The 23,230-nt window shown below is 35.6% G+C and overlaps 1 protein-coding gene across 1 annotated transcript in view; it reads right to left on the bottom strand.

The window, feature by feature from the left end:
• Positions 1–23,230, bottom strand: part of ZFR (zinc finger RNA binding protein) — an 84,499-nt gene that overhangs the window by 24,349 nt on the left and 36,920 nt on the right. Inside the window, exons 6-15 of the mRNA XM_052659013.1 lie at positions 19,762–20,009; positions 16,756–16,947; positions 15,960–16,251; positions 12,230–12,423; positions 10,473–10,592; positions 9,228–9,373; positions 5,625–5,787; positions 4,332–4,537; positions 3,489–3,639; positions 1,023–1,164 (exon numbers count right to left, since the gene is read on the bottom strand). Of these exons, the coding sequence (XP_052514973.1) occupies positions 1,023–1,164; positions 3,489–3,639; positions 4,332–4,537; positions 5,625–5,787; positions 9,228–9,373; positions 10,473–10,592; positions 12,230–12,423; positions 15,960–16,251; positions 16,756–16,947; positions 19,762–20,009 (1,854 nt within the window). The remainder of the gene's footprint in view (positions 1–1,022; positions 1,165–3,488; positions 3,640–4,331; positions 4,538–5,624; positions 5,788–9,227; positions 9,374–10,472; positions 10,593–12,229; positions 12,424–15,959; positions 16,252–16,755; positions 16,948–19,761; positions 20,010–23,230) is intronic.

The following is a 23,230-nucleotide window of genomic DNA, read 5'->3' as shown; positions in this document are numbered from 1 at the left end:
GCCTTAAAAAAAAAAAACAACCTGCTTTGCTGTAAGAAAACAAATTTAAAGGGATAGTAATTGAGAGCCTACTCATGCTATTTTAGACAAATTAATTTTAAGTATTCTTTTCTCCTCTATCTGTATCACAAAGAAATATTAGTGTAGGCCATATAACTCCATATTCAACCAATTAAGATGTACAAAAACAACATGAAAGGAAACAAAGTAAATTTTATCTGACCCATAAAACAACAGAACCAACATACCGCAGACACTGACCATGCTTTTTGGCTTAAAAGCTTTTGAAGCTTTGAAAATGTTATAGGACAGTCCCTAAAGCAACATTGCTGGCACCAGCAGGATTTCACAGTCTACAATTGTAAAGTAAGTTAAAAACCCCTAATTGTGCTATAACTCATTAACTACGCCTACCATCATTTATTTTTCAAATCTCTGGTAGAAAAGCAGGGGTCAGATGCCCAAATCTAAGTGCATTAGGATGCTCTGCATTTATGAAAGCGCTCCAAACCAAAGAGCAACCTCAGAGAACCAGAAATATTTACCTCAGGACAAGCCAAATCCATGATTACATATATAACAATGTCTCTTAAACTGTTATGAGTATTCAACCAATTTTACTTATGAAACTCCCTTGTCTTTTTAAAGACAAGAACAATGACTTAAGAGAAGTTAAATTTGTGGTCCTTTACTAGCAATACTTAATTTTTCATAAGTCAACTATGCTTATGACTAAGAATAATTTAAACTTTTTCCAGAAATCTGAGGTTAGCAAGAAAAGAAAAACAAATCAAGAAAATGAATACTATGAGTGTTTTATATAAAAGTACATTACTAAAAACACACTAATAAAAGATCTGGGAAATAATCTTAAGCAAAACTAGTTGCTATGTAAGTCAAATCTATCAGATTCATATGTAATGCCAGCATGTTGCCTTCTAGGGCTTAATGCCATCTTAAAGAGTAGGTAAATGGAAAAAAAAGAAGTTAATAAAAAGTAGAATGTTTAATGGCTTTCCAACCTCCTTCCCTCATGTTCTCTTCTCGAATAATTGGAGATGTCAGGGTGATAGTGACTTGCATTTTGGGTTCCACACATGAGTTCAAAATTATTGCCGCTTCAGAAACAGCACATTTTATGTCATACTTCTCAGGACTTATAACCTATATAATGAAGAGTACAAGAAATTAGCTGGCCCTCTTACATTATCAAACAAAGCAGTTTCATTATGGCTCTTTCACTTTCTCACACTACTTTAACCATTTTGTAAGGACTAGATCATATACTATTTCCCTCCAAGCCTTGCAAAACAAGCAAATTATAACCTCTCGCTCCTTTTTCCGTTTAGAATTCTTTGTTGAACTAATATTTACCATTATTTGTATCATATGAGTTATCTGTATGTGTGTATGCACCTTTTAGATGATGAATTTTTCGATGAAAGAAACACTGCTATAGTTATTACCATACCTTCCTAAAGTAGCATCCAGGTAGCTAGTATTTGAGACTAAAATAGATGCCTGAAACTAACAGGAGCCGTAATTCAACCATACCCAGTGCACCTTGTCTGTGAAATCAACAGATCTACATTTTAAATCAGGGAGCAGAAAAAAGAAAGTTTTGCTCAACAGAAAAAAAACCAACAACAACAGGATTCACTGCAATTTAGTATACATGTAATAAGCTTCAGTACAGTATACATGAACAAAGGAAGACTCTAGAAATTACATGGAGTGTTCCCAGTATAGTCTCTAAGTTCACTGGAAGGACTGATGCTGAAGCTTCAATAGTTTGGCCACTTGATGTGAAGATCCAACTCACTAGAAAAGACCTTGATGCTGGGAAAGACTGAGGGGAGGAGAAGGGGCAACAGAGGATGGGATGGTTGGATGGCATCATATTCAATGGATATGAGTTGGAGCAAACTTCAGGAGACAGTGACGGACAGGGAAGCATGGTGTGCTGTAGTCCATGGAGTCGCAGAGTCGGACATGACTTAGCGACTGAACAGCAACAACAATCTAGGGCAACAACAATCTAGGTTCAAATCCTAGCTCTGCCAATTTACTAATGATGTGAAGTTGGGCAAATATTTAACTCCCCTATACCCGTTTTTATAAGATGGGAACAGTACAATTTATCTAACCTGTAAGACCGTAGGAAGAATGAATGAATGAACTACACAAAGAACTGAAAACAGTGCCTGGCACACAGTATCAAGTAGACGTTAATTACGATAGTGATGATGATAATTCTATCTTTTCTGCTTATCCACTGTACAAGTACAGATTGATTTGGAAACTGTATTTTGTTTTGGGGCTTCCCTGATGGCTCAGATGGTAAAGAATGTGCTGTAAAGAATTAGCTTAACTACTGATTGTTCAGTTAGAATATAACATTTTCTCCTTTGTAGTTTTACAAAACACAACAATTTAAGATTTTTCTTTGCAAACTACATACAGTTTTCTAAGTTCTCAAGCTTCTTTTCCTCCCTTTCACTGCCCTAGCAGCCTCAAGGAAGTATAACAAGTAGACACACAATTACAATTCTCCTGGCTCCTATGCTTAAAAAGACTCATCCACAATTCTAAAAAATCTCTCATCTGAAACAATGGTAATAGACAGCAAACAACAATAAGTGCCAGAGTCATCAGAGCTCAAGTTTAATGGCATGCTTCACTATCCATTTTGGTATCAGCTGGTTTGCTGTGGTCAGGTACTATTTATTCTAACATTACTGTACAACACATGCTACCAATGAAATGCCAATTCTTGAATTTCAAATACCTAAATAAGTTTTATACATTAAATTATTCAAGGAACCTTTGTTTTAAATTTCAGTCTGTGATTCTGACAAGATACTATAGTAAAATTTTTTTAAATTCAAACTTAAAAAGTTTTGTTTTTGTAGGACCAAAAAGGGATATTCTATTAATTGAATTTGCCACAACTTCCTGGATGGAGACAGCAACAAGTCATTGTTACCATTATAACATGTACAAAATGGAAAGTAATCATAATAAAGCTGGGAAAAGTCAAATCAGAAAGTCTCTATTTTAGTTACTATACTTTATTAAAAACATGTATTCAACTAAATAGGCAAGAAGTTCATGAATTCTAAAACTTTAAGCTTACTATATATACACGGGCTTTGTTTAAAAGAAAAAAAATCAAAAAATGAAAATTTTCCCTGAACAACTGTCTTCTCTTATGATTCAAACCTTGGAAAAAGAATAGGAAGAGGACACGCGCTGCAGCTTTAAATTTTAAAATAAATTAGCAAGATGGCTTCATGTTGAAGAGAAGCACCATAAAACCTAAAAAAACCAAGTAGAAAACTGTGCTACCAATTTGTACAATCAAGCAATTTGGAAAGTCAAGCCAAAACTTTAAAGGCTGGCTTAGGTTTAAGCTGAAGCAAAGTTAGTCCTGCCAAAAACTTCTGAACTAGACAAGGGATAAAAATGAGTATTTCCATAATACTTACAGCAAGCTGCTTGGGTAGGTTTTCTGCAATACGGCTTAATAATGTCTTTGAAGGTTTCTCTGAGCACAGCAAAACAAGGTTGACATTTCTATCTCCTCGGAGAAGTAATCCTTTCGCCAATACTCCCACTCGCAAAACTCCTTTTAAAGCTCTGTGGTGAAATCAAGTTATATTATAACATTTCCCTTCTTAACCACAACCATGATCATCTCTCAACACACAGTAGTAAATGAAATAATTTTTACATCATTAAAATTTGCATCAACTATAGTATAAGAACATTTAATATTTTTAGAAATACCCTTTATTTAGATAAGAAATATGAAAAAATTAATAAATCAAGAGCTAAGTTCTCAGGAACAACTGAAAAGCAAAGGACATTAATGCTTTTCTGTCTCATAAATTAGAATAACAAAAGTCATGTTTCGTATACACAGATATAAAGATGTTGCTAAAATTTGAGCTTATTCATGCTTATGGGTCAATGTGTTAAAGATAAAATAAGCTGTTAAAAGAACGAACGAACATGGAACAGATTCAACAAATGAATAAACACTGAATAGCTGAATGCAACTGGAAAACTACAACGGCTGCTTTGAAAACAGATTTGAAATAGTTTTATGTAAGTTTAAATACAGTGAGTAAATTACAAGGTTGGAGATTGTATGAAATTATTTTTCATTTCAGCAGAAAGCAGCTGAATACATTTAAAATCTAACACAAGCATAACACATGTAGACTACCAGAGGATTTTTAGTCTTTGTAACTTTTATTTCAAGTATAAGGTAAGTCTACATAAGAAAAATCAAAACTATACAAAAGTAAAAAACTTGGCAAACACACCTGTCTTTACCTCCCTCTTTCTTATCATCTCCCTCTTTGCTCTTGCTCTTCTCGTGTTCAGACAAGCTGTCTGAAACAAGTTTTAAAGCACGTTCAGTGATAGAAACAATTTTCTGAACTGCCTGTAATTCCTCTTCAGTTGGATAAATGGTAGCATGCTTTGTCATTACGTAACGGTCATCAGATGAGTCAGGACGACGTAAGGGCTGGAGATTGGAAAAAACAGAGGTAACTCCATTAAAACAATGTTTCCCAAGCAAAAGTAAACTACTATTTTTCAACTACACATACGCTGGTTGCATTTTTCAGTAAGAAAGCCACTTATACAGAATGTCCATTTAAAGCTATCTTCTCCTTTTTTTCCCATTTTGGTAAAAACAAAAATGTAAACTGTAGAAAGGTACAGTATTGAAAGTGAGTATGTAAGTATGTATGTTATGCACTCAAAACAAGTTATAATACATACCATCTTAAAGTTATGAAAATACATTTTATACAACTTTAAAACCAGTTCTCAAACATTTTGCTTTTAACAAAACAGATTTTACAAATTCTTATTCTATGGAAAGACAAATGAGAAAGAATAGGTTAAAGAGCAGGAATTTAGACTGTTTTCTTCTAAGTGCTCTCTGGAAAACCAGTACAAAGAAAAAAAAAATCTTGTTTTCTATAGTCTGAACTTATACGAAATGCTCCTCATAAGCCAGGTATCTTTTATCTAGCTTCTACAGAACGCAGACTCTCAGGATGCACCTCTTTCCTACAGTTCTAATACATCCACCGTGTGTTATCTCCAACCATTTACCTACCCCTTATGTGTTAGTTGCTCAGTTGTGTCTAATTCTGTGACCCCATGGACTCTATCTACCTACCCCTTATCATGCACTTAAATTTAGAAGTAGTGGTAGGTTTTGAATGCTAAACATTTGAAAAAAGGACTCTAAACCATACATAATGGGAAGACAGAAATAATTCTGAAGCCAAAGCAACAGCCTTCAAAATTAGTTGTTCTTGATAATCTAAAGAACAAAGGTAAAAAAAAAACCTCTTAAGATCTGCTCCCTTAGTTTACACTGAAAATAAGAAAGATTCATGGAAATTCTACAAAGTCCTTATACATAAGTACACGAGTTGAGAAAGTATACTAAAAGGAGAGAAGATTCTAAATCAGATGAAAAACATATTGAGATTTGGATATTATTAAGTCTAAAAATTAGCTCTTCAAACTGTTATTTCCTAATGCTGAACCAGTCTTACACTTTCACTGTCTATGTAAACAGGGTGGACACTCACTGCAGGCCCCTGTGGCTGAGGAGGCATGCCTGGTCGGACTCCCAGAAGGCCTAGTGGGCCCGGGGGACCATGAGGATAGCCTCCATCAGGCATTCGGCGGCGATCATCCCAATGATGCTGTTCTTCCTCCATTCTTCTCCAGTACATGTCCTCTTCGTAACGTCTGAAACATAAAGAATGATACTGTAAGCCACTTCGAAAAATACACCCCCAGAATTTACATCAATAATAATATAGAAAGCAATAAAAAACCCCGATCAGTCTAGCTAACACCTTTCTTTCCCCCTCTGTATCAGATTAAATTTGCTTTCATTAATTAGTGAATAAAAGTGAATCCCAGTGAACAGATGAGAAAACAAAGATAAAAGCAAAACAAAATTTCACAGTCTGAAGACAGAGTTGAAAAAACGAGCACCAGAAACCTCACAGTTCATTCCAACCTCTTCCCCTTGACAGTAGAGATTGTAAACTTAAACGCCTACCTCATGTGGCCAGACTAATAAAGTGTGTGAGTGAAAGACCCAAAGCATACATTCAGGTATTTTCCTCATGTCTTCAAAGAAATGTGCTCTCTATTTTTTTTTGTAAGAGAGAACTTCTTAAGACAACCTTTAATTTCCTCATCTGATACAGAGAGAGACAAAGACATTTTTCTACAATGAGGAAAAACAACAGGGATAAATGGCAACTCACATCCCATTTCACTTTTGGGGACATGCTAAGGATGATGGGAAGTATGGTAAAGAAGGAAAACACATGCTCTGGCTAGAGACAAGAGGGCCGCACAGCTATTAATTACTGTCACAAGGGAATACCAGGCGGTTATCCCAAGGTCAATCAGGACTTTTGTGAAATCTCATGGTCTTTAAATGTTGATTCATGTTGGTGTCCAAAAAAATACTATGGGCACCAAATAAAACGCCCATGGGCTGAACTTGGTGGGCAGTTAGCATGTAGCCTCTGTTTTAATAGTCAACATTTTTGGAATCTAATTTTTCACCATATGACTCTCTCCCTCTCAGTTCTATCTTTGCCTTCAGCTTCAAACTAGGATACCAATAATTCCCTAGGCAGTCGTGTCTTCATAGCAAATTTTTGTTAACAATAAATTTTTACTAGACAAATTCATTTAATACAAAACGTAAGAAAGAAGTATGCTTCTCAAGTAGTACTGTAGAAACCATTATTTCTTCAGGTCAGGAATAAGCAGTGCTTTCTGGGTCATCCAATTTAGGACAGATAGAATCATACTTCTAATTTTATTCAGGTCATGAGAGAAAATGAATAATAACAGCTTGAAGGCCCTGGAAAACCATGTTCATTCTAGTTTTGAATATTCTATTATTACTAATGATGTTTAGGTTACATAAGGGCATATTTAAATATTGATTGTTTACCAATTCATACTTGGTAAACATAGTATACTATAGTGCCTAACACACTATATGCTACTTCCTGGCATACGGTATAGCAGTAAAACAGGAAGTAACTGCATAATCTAGGTATAGAGAAAAATTGCCAGTGCATTACAAAGGCAGAAATTTCATAAGAACAAAGTTACATTTAAATAAATAAAAAAGAAAAATTGATAAATACCATTAAAGATTATTTAAAGATAACATGTTAATGGGTTAATAGCTATAAGAAGTGTCTGTACAAATCTGTTAACAGGTAAGTTAACAAATGAATAGGCAATTCACCACAAAAGAAATGTAAGTGATTAAGCATGAAATAAAAATTTAATTTGCCAGTAATACAAAGTTGAAATAAAACTGGCTTTCATGTTTCTATTTCTCACAGGCAGATATTTTAATAAATTATAGGAGCAGCCCTCAAAGTGTGGTCTGGGTAGTCTAGGTAGTCCTTGAGACACCTTCAGGGGGATTCATGACATCAAAGTTACTCTCAAAATAATATTTGCTTTCTCTCTTTGTGAGTCTACAGTGGAGTTATCCAGAGGCAAAATGTGTTATCACAACCTGTTGAGCACAGAAGCAGAAGGAGAATGAGGCTGCCTTAAGCTAGACATTAAAGAGATCTGCAAAAATGTGAAACAATGTCATTATTTCTGGAGGAGAAACAGTTATTATAGTTAGCATATTATATTTACCATTATCATATTAATAAATACACCTGATTTAATATTATAATTAATAATATTTAACTATATTTAAACAAAGTTATATAAAAATAAGTTCATAAATACTGAAACTTCTCAGTTTTCCTTTCTAATACAATGTTGACAGCCTATAACCCACATACACAAAAACTCTTCAGAGTCTTCAATAATTATTGAGTTATTATAATATTGTAAAATAATTAACCTCCAATTAAAATAAATTTATATTAAAAAATAATTATTGAGTTATAAAAGGTCCTGAGACCAAAAAGTTTGAGGATCACTAAGTTAAACTATCTAGCACAGGCAAAAGTATAGGTATCTGTCAACATTTTTGCTTCTGGGATTTGATTAGTGTCAACTCATAGTGATTTATGCAGTAATACTGCCTCAAGGTTGGTCAATGTAATAACAATAGGGAAATACCATAAAAAACTCTAAATATCTAAAAATATAGGAAACGGGTTATAAAGAAAATTTTACATCTGCACAAAAAAGCATTACATACCCATGGAAAATAATTTTAGCTTACTTACAAGTTGGTATGTAAATGAAAAAAAGTGGGTTATAAAAACTTGTACACAAACACTTATGGCAGCAGTATTCATAACCCAAAAGTGGAAATAACACAAATGTCCATCAACTGATAAACAGATAAATAAAATGTGACACATTTATGTAATGAAATATTATGCATGCATAAAAAATAAAGTACTGATATATGCAATAACATGCATGAAACTCGAAAACATCATGCTAAGTGAAAAGTAGCCAGACACAAAAGTCAATATGTTTTATGATTTTATCTATGTGAAATCTCCAGTACAGGCAATCTACTAAGATGAAGTTTATTAGTGGTTGCCCAGGAGTAGACGGAGGAGTTGGTGGGGAAATAGGTACTGATTGCTAAATGGGTGTGTGGTTTCTTTAGTGGGTCATAAAAATGTTCTAAAACTGTGCTGGTAACTGCACAACTCTGTGAATAAAATCAATGAATTGTGCCACTTAAAGATATGTCAGTTATATCAATAAAACTAAACATTTCTGTATCTACTGAACCTATTTTCTCATTTATCCCTACTTGTAGCTTCTACAGTTTTTAAAACAAACCCTACACATTATTAATGTCTAGAATCTACTCAATCTTATATTTAGGATATTTTTTGTCATGTAACCAAATGCTCTATTTTGCTTTAAACTGAGGCATTTATTTATGATATTAAACTATTTATGCAGTTAAATATATAAAAGATATTATTTACAAAATAAGTCCTAATACCAAGGACATGGTCAAATATTAGAATAGCCAGTAACTTAACTGTAATGCATTTCTTTCCTAGACCTAGTGTCTCCCTCACAAGTGAAAACTAAAAATATTTCAAATAAATCTGGATTGCTCTGAATGGGAGTCACATACTCAGAACAGCTAAGTTTCTTAGAAAGTCTAAACCACCTATCATGGTACTAAAAGTTAAAAATACTACCTCATTTCCATTCTCCAGCGTTCCTCCTCTTCTCTCCTTCGCCAGTACTCCTCTTTCTGCATTTGCTTTCTCATTTTCTCTTCTTGAATCTTTCTTGCTCTAATACTGGGCTTTACTTCTACTTGCAAATCTGGATTTACTTTTTTCTGTTAACATAGACAAGATATTTGAAAAACCAGCAATCCTTCCAACAATCTACACATATCTTAAATCATACAATCCCACATATTCTTTCATCATAGAGGCTTTTATTTGCAAATCTATTACAAGAGTAAATGTAGTAAAATAAGTTGAATCAGAGAAAAATTCAAAATATATTCATAAACATTCTTTCTTCCTTCCCATCCCCAAAATTCTTGGTTCTTCAAGTTTAGTATGCAAAAAGTACTTAATTTACTGTTAACCAATAAAAGAAATCCTTAGGAGACTGATGGGTATTTAGTATTCCTTTGTTTGTTTGTAAATAAATGATTCTAGATATCTGAGTGTGGGGTTAAAAACTTTTTTTCATATAGAAGTATTACTGCCCATTAACGAATTATTTTTAATCTCCACCATTTCTGTGTTTAGAAAACATGAATCTAGTACACAAGTCCAACCTAATTAAAAACTTTAAATACAGTAGGTAGATTTAACTTATTACTTCGAAGTGTTTTCAATGAAGAATTCCTCATCTCAAAATCCACTTTAATGGAAATTCTGCCAAGATAAAGGAAATTGGAGACCTGACATTTCTTTCAAACACTTCCTTTGAAGCAACTATTTTTACATGATTACTTGATCCAAGTAATGTCAGTTTTATTTTGACACTAGAAATAATGAAACATGACTACACTGCTTTTCCTTAAGTATAACAAAAGTGATAGGTACTCAGTTGTGTCCAATTATGTGACCCCAAGGACTGTAGCCCATGAGGCTCCTCTGTCCATGGAATTCTTTGGCAAGAACAATGGAGTAGGCTGCCATGCCCTTCTCCAGGCAATTTTTCAGACCCAGGGATCGAACTTGGGTCTCCTGCATTGTAGGCAGATTCTTTACCATCTGAGGCACCAGGGGAAGCCCTAAGTATAACAAACTAATCAATAAAAATTAAACATCTGACTCTCTAAGTGAGACATGACATGCCAATCTGAGAGTGGGAGTTCATGGACTTAGTGAGTTATATTTAGATGCCTTATTTTTGCATCTAGAATGTTCCAAGATATATAAAAAGAGAAAGAGAAAAATAGCTGAAATTTTCCTCACTTTATATTGAAGTCTGTGTCTTCGTCCTTTTAAATGCATCTCCTTAGCATTGGGATCATTAAAGCTGCACTCGCATAATTTGCAATGGAATCTAATCACTTTTCCTTCATCATTTCGTACCTTGACGTTGGGGAAAAAAAAAGTCAAGAAATCACAACAGGAATGTCACAGGTAAAGATTTCAATATAAACCCATCTCATGAGTTGTTAATAACTTTCAGAATTTATAGTCAGAAAAGGGGGGGGCAATGTCTATACTTTTTAAAGAGATAATCTACAGAAATGAACAGGGTTAGAATTTTTAACTGTACAATGCAAGATGTGTTACTATGTATTTGGCTCTTATAGTTAAACTTCCTCTATATGTAAACATTTAGATTCTAATGCAATAGACACCTTCAATTATTGAAAAAATATTTATTGAATACCTGCTCCTGCCAGGTACTGTTCTTGGAAATGGAGCTGAAGATGATCAAAGGCATTATTCTCATTTATTTCTACAAAGCCGAAGACTTTATACATGTACAACTTTATTGAAAACCAATGTCGATTTTTTTCTAACTGCACAACCAGTTAGGAAGACAAATAGACTAGAATGTTATTAAAAGTTATTAAAACTTCAGCAAGTTTTAAAGATTGGTTCTAAACACAATCCTCTGAAGTTAAGATTACTTAACCAGTATTATTGGTGATTAAGTATTCTGGCCAGATGTTCTGGCTGTACTTTTTTTTTAAGACAACCGAGTCTTACTATCAGCTAAAAGTTTATTAACCTTTCAATTTTTTTTTTTTTGCCTTACCATGTTGGCATTGTGGAATCTTAGTTCCCTGACCAGGGATGAAACCCATGCGCAATGAAGCAGAAGCAAGAAGCCCTAACCACTGGACTGCCAGGAAATTCCCAAGACCTATAACTTTAAATTAAAACTGCATGTGAATAACTTATAAACTACACAGCCCAGTTTTCCATCTTGTAAACAAAGAATTCAATAAGTAATTTTTCTTGATGGAAAAGGGTGAAGGAACAAATAAATATTTGTCAAAAATCTACCGTATGCTAGGCACTGTGCTTAGGTACTTTATTTGATCTAAGCTTCACATCTTCACTGAGAGATACCCAAATTTTACAGATGCAGACACTGAAATTTAGAGAGCTTGTTCTGTTCAACTGTTCTATAATACAGCAAAAGCAGAATAGGGCTACACCACTGTATGTTCGTCTTTCCACTAACAGCAAATATCTATCAAGTCCCTTCTGATACTTCCTTATCCTCCATTTACTAAGTTATTTTGTAAAACAGGAATAGTTTTCTAATCAGCTTGAGAAATCAAATAAAAAGTCATCTGTTACATCAGCAATCTAAATTTTACACACAAAACTGTTCAGAAAGAAATATTTGCTGTCTTTGTCATTTCTGCTGTTCACATTTTGTTTTTACTTTTTATGTTCAGCACAGTAGAAGGGTTATGCTAAAAGCAGGTCTGACAAATAAATAGAAAGTTACTTCACATACTACAGTGATGACGTCAGCAGGGAAAGAAAAGTTAACAAAAAAATTGTGATGTCACTTAGGCAAGCTCAAAGGGCAGGCTTAAAAAAAACAACACAAAACCTTCAACAAAGATCCCTTCAATATCCCTTTATAAGTAATCTAAACCTAAAATATAACTGAATTTCACATGTAAAGCACACTTGTGACAAAGTAACACACGTCTTTCCTATCTAATCTCACAACAGGAGTATTCTCAAATCAATACCTCCTCCACATAATCATGGCCCACTGGCTGCACATCGCTCTGCAAAGCAGCAAGAGACGCAGGTGTGACTGGTTCTGACACTGTGTCTGGCTTTACTTCTGGAATTGGTACAGAAGTGACAGGAGTGTTTTTAACACATTCAGTTCCTTTTAAGTCTTCTGTTTTATTTCCTGTTGACTGCAGCTTATTACCACCTAGAACATAAAAGAATTAGAGTAATTTTAATTTTCTTCTTGTATAATGTATGAACTGATACAAGATCTCTAGATAAAGTTCTGATCTTTCCTACCAACAAAGTCCTGATTGACATACAATAGATCAGAATTTTGAAGAACCATAGAAACCATTTGGCTTTTTTATGCTATTAATGAAATACATGTCTCAACCTCCCCATTCTCTCTCATAATATTCAATGGTCCTCTCTGTCCTCACCATGGCTCTTATAACATCAAGTACCTAAAAAGTAAAGAGCAAGTACCTGAAATGGTAGTGTCTAAGCCTAAATCACTGCAGATGGTGATTGCAGCCATGAAATTAAAAGATGCTTACTCCTTGGCAGGAAAGTTATGACCAACCTAGATAGCATATTCAAAAGCAGAGACATTACTTTGCCAACAAAGGTCCATCTAGTCAAGGCTATGGTTTTTCCAGTGGTCATGTATGGATGTGAGAGTTGGACTGTGAAGAAAGCTGAGTGCTAAAGAATTGATGCTTTTGAACCGTAGTGTTGGAGAAGACTCGAGAGTCCCTTGGACTGCCAAGAGGTCCAACCAGTCCATCCTAAAGGAGATCAGTCCTGGATGATGCTGAAGCTGAAACTCCAATACTTTGGCCACCTCATGCAAAGAGGTGACTCACTGGAAAAGACCCTGATGCTGGGAGGGATTAGGGGCAAGAGGAGAAGGGGACGACAGAGGATGAGATGGCTGGATAGCAGCACCGACTCGATGGACATGAGTTTGAGTGAACTCCGGGAGTTGGTGATGGACAGGGAGGCCTGGCGTGCTGCTATTCATGCGGTCGCCAAGAGTCAGACAGTGTGCTGTCTTTGAGGTGTCAATAATTTAAGGTCAGGTATGGATGTGAGAGTTGGACTATAAAGAAAGCTGAGCACCAAAGAATTGATGGTTTTGAACTGTGGTGCTGGAGAAGACTCTTGAGAGTCCCTCGGACTGCAAGGAGATCCAACCAGTCCATCCTAAAGGAGGTCAGTCCTGGGTGTTCACTGGAAGCACTGATGTTGAAGCTGAAACTCCCAATACTCTGGCCACCTGATACAAAGAGCTGACTCATTTGAAAAGACCTTGGGAAAGATTGAGGGCAGGAGGAGAAGGGGACGATGGAGGATAAGATGGTTGGATGGCATCACCGACTCAATGGACATGGGTTTGGGTGGACTCCGGGAGTTGGTGATGGACAGGGAGGCCTGGCATGCTGCAGTTCATGAGGTTGCGAAGAGTTGGACACGACTGAGCAACTGAACTGACTGACGCGTTATCATAGCACAATGTGTTAATAGAGTATTTTGGGAACGTAAAGGAAAAGAGCCATCATCCTTTAACCTGATTCAGTTAGGAATAGCTTCAGCAAGTATGACACCAGGGCTGGGCTTAAGTGTGCTAAGTATAAACTGGTCAGGCAGATAAAAAGAGAATTATATCTAAACAGAAAGAACAGTATGCACACACAAGACACAAAAACATGGAGCTAAAAAGACTATGGTAACAGAATTGAAAGAGACATGTGTACATCAACGTTCACTGCAGCACTGTGCATAATAGCTAGGACATGGAAGCAACTTTGATGTCCATCGGCAGATGAATGGATAAGAAAGCTGTGGTATATATACACAATGGAGTATTACTCAGCTATTAAAAAGAACACATTTGAATCCGTTCTAATGAGGTGGATGAAAGTAGAGCCTATTATGCAGAGTGAAGTACATCAGAAAGAAAAACACCAATACAGCATATTAACGCATATATATGGAATTTAGAAAGATGCTAATGATGACCCTATATGCGAGACAGCAAAAGAGACACAGATATAAAGAACAGACTTTTGGACTCTGTGGGAGAAAGCGAGGGTGGGATGATTTGCGAGAACAGCACTGAAAGAAGCATATTACCATATGTGAAATAGATCACCAGTCCAAGTTTGATGCATGAAACAGGGCACTCAAACCTGGTACATTGGGACAACCCTGAGGGAAGGGATGGGATGGGGAGGAAGGTGGGAGGGGGAGTTCAGGATGGGGGACACATGTACATCCATGGCTGATTCATGTCAATGTATGGAAAAAACCACCACAATATTGTAAAGTAATTAGCCTCCAATTAAAATAAACAAATAATAATAATAAAAAAGACTATGGTAAATTAAAAAAAGACTTGGTAATTCAATAGGACTTATCACCGAGGTACAGGGCTTCCCTGGTGGCTCAGATGGTAAAGAATCTGCCTGTAATGCAGGAGGCCTGGGTTCGATCCCTGGGTTGGGAAGATCCACTGGAGGAGGGAATGGTAACCTACTCCAGTATTCTTGCCTGGAGAATCCCATGGACAGAGGAGCCTGGCAGGCCACAGTCCATGAAGTCACAGAGTCTGACACAACTAAGTGACTTAAGCACAGCACTGAGGTAGAGGCAATGATATCTGAGGTAGGGGTTAATTTGTGAAAGGACTTGGATGACATCATTAAGAAAAACAGACATTTTTCTTATATGCAAGGGGGAGGCCACAGAAAATTTTTAAATGGGAAACTAACACAATTTGATAAATATTTTTTTACAAAATAACTTTGACAAAAGTGTTGCAGAAACTGGATGCAATAAGAGACAAAGCTCTGAGGAAGCAGCTTTGAAGGCCTAAAAACAAAGCAGAGGCTATAAAGAGAAAAAGACACTTTTTTGGAGAATATTGTAGGGACAGAAATAAAAGGATTAGAAACAACTGGAAGAGGCAACAAGAAAAAATGTCAGTGGACTTGTTCATGTGAAAAAGCAGCAGTTTTATGAGTTTAGTTCACAGTACTCTTGTGATGAGATAAAATGTTAGAAACAGACACTAACAGGCATCAACAGAACCATACAGATAATGACCAGGAAATACTTAAAATATGGTTCTAGAACTCAGGTGGGCGTCCTGAATTTGCCCAAACGATTTTAAAGGTACTGCATACACAATATGTATACTCATGAATACTAAGTGAGTGAGATGAGAGAATCAGAATCTTAGCAATACTACCAGCTAATGAACATGAGAGCCAGAGAACCAATAAAGATATCTGAGGAAGGAGCCAGTGGACCCAAAATAGAGAGAGAGACATAACTAAAGCTTTAAGGTATAGCAGTCAACTGTTTCAAATGTTAGAGAGGTCAACAGGATGAAACAGAAAACTGGCCATTCAATGTGGCAAGTAGGTTTTTGGTGATTTCAGAAAAGGGTAGAGTTGAAATACTATAAGAGACTGAGGACCGGACAGGAAGTAGAGAAAGTAAGAATTAGGTTAGCAGCCTGAGAACAGTAAAATAAATACATATATATTTTTAAGTCTATGGCTGAAGAAAACAGAACTGAAAAAATTTCAAGGAAAAAAAAAAATACAGATATGTAATTAAATAAGGTCCCAGAAAAGAAGACAACTGTGTAAGTAGAAGAGCTACTCCTGGGGTGGGGGAGAAATACCACTTTAACAGAGTTAGAAGGAACACAAAATCTTCAGTACTTGCCAACAAAGTTTATTTTGGGTGTAGATGTTTTCTTGGCAGCCATATTTGCAGGCACTGCTGATACTTTAGTGTTGGCTGTGCTATTAAGAGACGAGTTTCCTGTAGCTGTAAGACCTTTCACTGAAGAAGTTGCAATTGATGAAGTATTCACAGTACAATTGCTTGCTGCAATGCTTGAAGGAGAGGCAGTTGGCTTTGAAGCAGATACAGCTGTTGAAGAAGTAGCTTGGCTAACAACATTTGGTTCTGTTGAAGGAATGGGTTTACCAAGTTTTGTGTGTAATTTAACCACCTACAAAATAAAAGCATATTTATCTGTCAGAAAACTCAGAGAATGTAGATTTTTTAAAAAAAGTTTGCCTAAAAGACCCTATAAAATGAAAATCTTAACCATATTTTTCTTTTTTTTCTCTTATACACTTTTAAATAAAAACTCATTACTTTCAAAACAATCTGTGTGAAAGATTCAGATACATATTACATCTACCACTTGGTGAGGAAATGACTTGGCTACATGCATACCAACCTATACTTAAGCCTAACAGAAGGCAGAAAACAACTACATGATTCAATTTCAGTTGGTGGGAAAAGACCGAGTTCAATTTTAAGAAGGGTCACCCGTCTTTTCTTCCTTAAGCAATGACTACTTGATGTCACCTTCATATATACATTAGGCATGTAATACCCTCAAAAATTTTCAAATTTTGAAGCCACCTTTACTTTACCCCCAACCCCACCAAAAATGGAAAAGAAAAGACAGTTAAGACATAAGGGTGTGTGGGAAAAAAACACCTACTTTCTGATGCTTAGCACCACGAATGTGGGCAGCATATGCATCTGCTCCCGTACAAGACACATCGCAGAGCTCACAACGTAGCTGATTTTGAGTCCCACGAGTAGAGTTGCTGCTGCTGCTGGTATTCTGTGAGGCTTTCAATGCAGCTTCTTTTTTTTTATGTTTCTGCCCTTCTAAATGTTCTTTATAAGTCTGTCTCAAACAAAAAGAATAATTTTGCTTCACTACTTTTCTATCTACATTATTTGCAATGATTCATTCCAATCTCTAATACTCATTAAAATCTCAGCACTACACCATTTTATTTGTTTTATTTTTTTTTTTAGCACTACACCATTTTAAAAGCAACTGAACAGGAGCATGTGGCTTCCCTACATACATGATGTATTTGCGGTTCTCTGTACCTTGTTTACCAAGAACATACTTACCTAACACTTTAATTAACAAAGGACTTTCATACATAGCCAAAATATCAATATAAGGTAACTGCTCTCAGTTTGAAAGAATTTATATCTTTTAGTGCTTATGTATAATGTTGGGTAGAGACTATTAAGAGTGATCATTCCAAAAGAAATTATTTAATTATAGGATTATGAGGAGGGAGGAAAAATATATCTGCCACATGAGAAGAAAAAACAATGTTACTACATGGTAACAAGACTCTTTATAAACAGGTATGATTACTTATAAAACTGACTTAGAAGTCAGTTGCATCTGAGAAAACTTACGAATGCATTTTCACAATCTGTGTTAGAATCCATTCCACCCTGAACAAAACTCTATTTAAAGCATTTAACTGCCAGAATTGTATCCCTTTTGAAGGAAAAATAACATTATTGTAATACTAGCCACCAAAATAGTGCAAGTACATATTAAAAGTTGTCTTCAATGTCAACGACCGAGGAAGGCAGTTTTATAAAAATGAGAGGTCAATAAGGACCTTGGGTGGGGCCAGTTTATTATTTCCCGTATTATTTAAAAAAATTTTATATACATATATGATGAGCATAAAATTGCATAGATAGCATAGAATCTCAGAGCTGAATGGGACTTTAGAGGTTACCTAAAATGATTTTCTAAGTTTGAAACAAGAAAATCCTTTCTCAAAATGAAATCTTATGCACAAGCAAGGAAAGTTACTGTATTTCAAACAACAAGAGGAAGACCTAAGACCTAGCCATCTGATTCTCTTCTCACCATCTGCAGCAGCCTAAAGTGGCTCCATGAAGCAGTGTGAACCTCAATTATTTAGGGATAAGTGCCTATTACAGAAGTGAGGAAACAAAGGCCCAGACAACTGACTTAGTCTCCAAGTTGCCCAAGGCCACAAGTTAAGCTGCAGACACAGGACTGAAACAGCAGCCCCTCATACTGGAACCAACTTAGTCTCCTTTCTTATATCTACACTAGTCTCTAACTCACCATCTCATTCACACAGTATTTTTCTCCATAGGTTCATTAACCCCTTACAGCACTGCCTCTGACTTAACAGAGGTACTCTTGGCCTGTTCTTGTGTAACCATCCAGCTCCCCCAAATCAATCGTCAGCCTTGCATATATAGGCTGATTCTAAATGCTATTAACTTATCACCCTAGAGCTATGTGCTATGCTTTTGTATGTTACCACATAGTCAAGTCTCTTAACATTTGTAATTGCTACCACATCATCATTCACCCTTAACAGTCATTACTGAGTAGGATACACTCCTCAATACTAAAGCCAACATTCTTGTTCCCCTTCATGTTTAGTCCTGGGTTGCTGCAAACATTCCCCATGTCTCCTCTCCCCCGAGCATGTTATCACAATGAAACTGTTTTCTATCAAACTTAAAATAGGAAAAAAAAAGGTCTTAACAGCCACATATATTAAACTAGTTTGGTGTAACTCAGAGAATGCTGATAATTGAAAATAACTCCCAAATTCTATACTGAAAAGCAGACAGAACTGATCTAGTAAATTTAAAAGAATGTACACAGGTTGGGAAAGGGTGATAGATGATGTAACTGGAGAAAACTACTAAAAACTCAAAATCTGATCTTTTCAAATACTATGCCTTTTGCCTGCCAAACTGCTTACCAAATTTTTATATAAACACTAGACACTTTTAAAGATATTAACAAGTAAAGTTGGGAAGGGAGTTGAACTCACTAGATTTTATAAACAGATCCTTCCCTAAATCACTTATTTCATGTTTAGCAACAGCAAGAAAACAATAACAAAAAACAACAGGACTAAAAAGCAAAATAAAGGAATAAAGGTTCTGCATGCTTCTTTGGTTGATATTTTTGAAAAAGACACTTTCCTACAGCTTTCTTATTCCCAAAGTCCCTATAGCCTCATGGAGGAAATAAGTATATAGAAACAAGTAACATCCTATAAAGCATATACAAAAGTCAGTCTCATGAAAAATGTTATCCTAAAATTATAGATTATTAAAATAGCTTAAGGATTTTTAATACTAGAGAAAAGCAACTTCTGCTATTTATATCTGACAAAGTCTTCTCATCTCATCATCCTTTTTCGACTACAGAATTCTACTCATACACTCAATATAGACCTTGAAGAATTAAGAAAATCAATATCCAATTGTCTTAAGTTCAAGAATTTTGCATAAAAGGCTTAAAAAGTAAATCATAAATGCCAAAAAAGAAACAAAAATTCAATCTTACTCCAAAATCCCAACTAATCTGAATATAAAACTTTTAAGCTAAATTAAAAGTTTTATTTAAAGAGCAAAGTATCCTTCCTAAAGAAAAGCTCAATTTGTCCACCTTTTAATAACATTCATAATTATTTTTACTATATTTTTCTTAGAATTCTTGTATGTCAATACAAAAACCTTTAAAAAAAATGGTCATTTGATGAAATATGTATGTGTTAACTAAAAGCTAGCAGGAGAGAAAAATGTAAACTTTCTTTGTAGGCATAAGAATTATAATAATCAATCATACTTAACTATCAAGACAACCACTCAAGATTTATGGTGAAGCATACAACATACGTACCTGTGGTCCAGCACAGCTGATCTTACAGACATCACAATAGTGAATCTGGGGTGGTTTGGGAGGCTGTTTTGGTTTCAGTTGTTTATTTTGGAATGGTGCTTTTTTAGTAAAGGTGGTCCCTGTCCAGGCAGCTGTTGCAGCAGCTGCCGCCGCCGCTGCTGCCGCCTGCTTCTGTTGCTGCTGCTGCTGTTGGTAGTAGGAGGATGCAGCTGAATACACTGCTGCTTCATAACCTGAATAAGATGTACCTTACAAATAAAATCAAACAAAGATTATATTACATACCTGTAAAAGGCCAAGAAAAATGATGAGAATTAGGGAATTTAATCCCAATAAATTCTGCTTAAAAAGACAGGTTACATGCGCATATTTACTAATAAACTGTATCTCACAAAACCTAAGAAAAATGTTACTTATCCTTCTTTTAATGTAAGTCAAGCAACCAAGTATTTACACAATACATGTCAAATGTTAGGATAAGATTTGGTCACTGCTTTCAAGAAGGCTTATAGTACTGCTGGAAGGCTGTGATAGCATGTCTGATAAACTTCTGTGGTTATGGAACTGTTATACAGTATTTTCCCCAAGCAGAATTCCCCTGGATAAAATTAAGAAAGTGCTGGTTTGAGGAAAAGTCTGAACTAGAATACAGAAAGGAAAAGAAGTCATGAAAGTAAGACTATACGTGCTTGGTGGTTTAGAGGATAAAAGATATAAAAGAGGAAATTACACAAAGATGACACCAAGATTTTGAATCCCAGTGACTGACTGAAGGGGTTGCACAGTCAATAAAAGTAAGGAGCTGATAGAAACTGGTTTGGAGAGGTAAGGTGACTTAAGTTTGGCAAAAGTCTGTAATATGGAGTTGGAGTTCTGATGATATCAGGACAACAAAAGACAAGATTTGAAATAAAGAACCAAAGACATTGGTTCTCATCTTCCAAAAGGTGAAAAAGCACTGAATTTTCTGGTTAAATGTATCAATTTTATCCTTCCATTGTTCAAAGTCTTTGATGAATAAGCATATTAAGCTAGCTACATATATATAATATATATATATTATATATATAATATATATATATTATATATATAATATATATATTATATATATAATATATATATTATATATATAATATATATATATTATATATAATATATAAGCTGTTTATGTGCAGTGATTTATAGATTAAAAAATCTATAAAAGCTTTACATGTGACAAAGTTGCTGATTTAATTTATAACACTATGTTAAAACTGGAAAACTTACTGTTTCTTAAACTAAGATCCCTGGAAATCTGTTGGACTCCCTAATTGTCATCCTTTCCCCTAAAGAGGAAATGAGTAGATCAAAAGTTAAGGCTCAAGAGAGAGATTCCTAGTTGCTATGACATCATAGAAGAACTACTTAAGGAAACTGAACTTTTTTTGATTTCTCAAATGCAAACTGCTATACTGAGGAGTAAAGATTTATGACCCACTCACTTTAATATATTTTACACAGGGAAGAAAACACAAATTGGAAAGGTGAAGGTTAAGATGCATGGGAAATCAGAATCATAAGATTCTGAAGTATTAATAAAAAATTTCCAAATGACTAGTTGTGTGCAAGAACTGTAAACATGCTACTTAAAATGCAGCGTCATGAATTATGTAACGAGAAAATAAAAAGGAGGATAAGATCAGCAGCATCCTACAATGCTGGATGATCAGAAGTTCTAGGCTCTAGGTTTTTTTCTAGGATCTTACTTCTGACTGGGGACTGAACCTAGGCCTATAGCAGTGAAGCGGTCAGGTACTAATCACTGGACCATCAGGGAATTCCCTAGGTTTTTTGAAAATTGAGAATCCATACTACAAGAGGCAGTGTTCCAGGAACAGTGATATCTCAGAACACAACTATAGGTAGGTATATAAAGTACATATTACTATATGTAGTTTACAGATGAGAAAACTCAGGCTGTGGCTCAGATCATGAACTGCTTATTGCCAAAATTCAGACTTAAATTGAAGAAAGTGGGGAAAACTAGACCATTCACTAATGTCACTAGACCATTCAGGTATGACCTAAATCAAACCCCTTATGACTATAAAGTGGAAGTGAGAAATAGATTTAAGGGACTAGATCTGATAGAGTGCCTGATGAACTATGGACAGAGGTTCATGACATTGTATAGGAGACAGGAATCAAGACTATCCCCAAGAAAAAGCAAAGCAAAAAAGCAAAATGGCTGAGGCCTTACAAATAGCTGTGAAAAGAAGCGAAGCGAAAAGCAAAGGAGAAAAGAAAAGATATACTTATCTGAATGTAGAGTTCCAAAGATTAGCAAGGAGAGATAAGAAAGCCTTCCTCAGTGATCTGTGCAAAGAAACAAGAGGAAAACAATAGAATGGGAAAGACTAGAGATCTCTTCAAGAAAATTAGAGCTACCAAGGGAACTGTTTCATGCAAAGATGGCTCAATAAAGGACAGAAATGGCATGGACCTAACAGAAGCAGAAGATATTAAGAAGAGGTGGCAAGAATACACAGAAGAACTGTACAAAAAAAATCTTCACGACTCAAATAATCACGGTGGTGTGATCACTCACACTCACCTAGAGCCAGATATCCTGGAATGTGAAGTCAAGTGGGCCTTAGGAAGCATCACTATGAACAAAGCTAGTGGAGGTGATGGAATTCCAGCTGAGCTATTTCAAATCCTAAAAGATGATGCTGTGACAGTGCTGCACTCAATATGTCAGCAAATTTGGAAAAGTCAGCAGTGGCCACGGGGCTGGAAAAGGTCAGTTGTCATTCCAATCCCAAAGGCAATGCCAAAGAATGTCCAAACTACCACACAATTGCACTCATCTCAAATGCTAGTAAATTAATGCACAAAATTCTCCAAACCAGGCTTCAGCAATACGTGAACCGTGAACTTCCAGATGTTAAAACTGGTTTTAGAAAAGGCAGAGGAACCAGAGATCAAATTGCCAACATCTGCTGGATCATTGAAAAAGCAAGAGAGTTTCAGAAAAACATCTATTTCTGCTTTATTGACTATGCCAAAGCCTTTCACTGTGTGGATCACAATAAACTGTGGAAAACTCTGAAGGAGATGGGAATACCAGACCACCTGACCTGCCTCTTGAGAAACCTGTATGCAGGTCAGGAAGCAATAGTTAGAACTGGACATGGAACAACAGACTGGTTCTAAATAGGAAAAGGAGTACGTCAAGGCTGTATACTGTCACCCTGCTTATTTAACTTATATGCAGAGTACATCATGAGAAACGCTGGGCTGGAAGAAGCACAAGCTGGAATCAAGATTGCCGGGAGAAATATCAATAACCTCAGATATGCAGATGACACCAACCTTTGGGCAGAAAGTGAAGAATTAAAGAGCCTCTTGATGAAAGTGAAAGAGCACAGTGAAAATGTTGGCTTAAAGCTCAACGTTCAGAAAACGAAGATCATGGCATCTGGTCCCA

This window comes from Budorcas taxicolor, chromosome 20 (assembly GCF_023091745.1).
Source record: "Budorcas taxicolor isolate Tak-1 chromosome 20, Takin1.1, whole genome shotgun sequence".
Lineage (NCBI taxonomy): Eukaryota > Metazoa > Chordata > Mammalia > Artiodactyla > Bovidae > Budorcas > Budorcas taxicolor.
The sequence above is the reverse complement of the archived record's forward strand: the minus strand, read 5'-3'. Positions and strand labels throughout refer to the sequence as shown.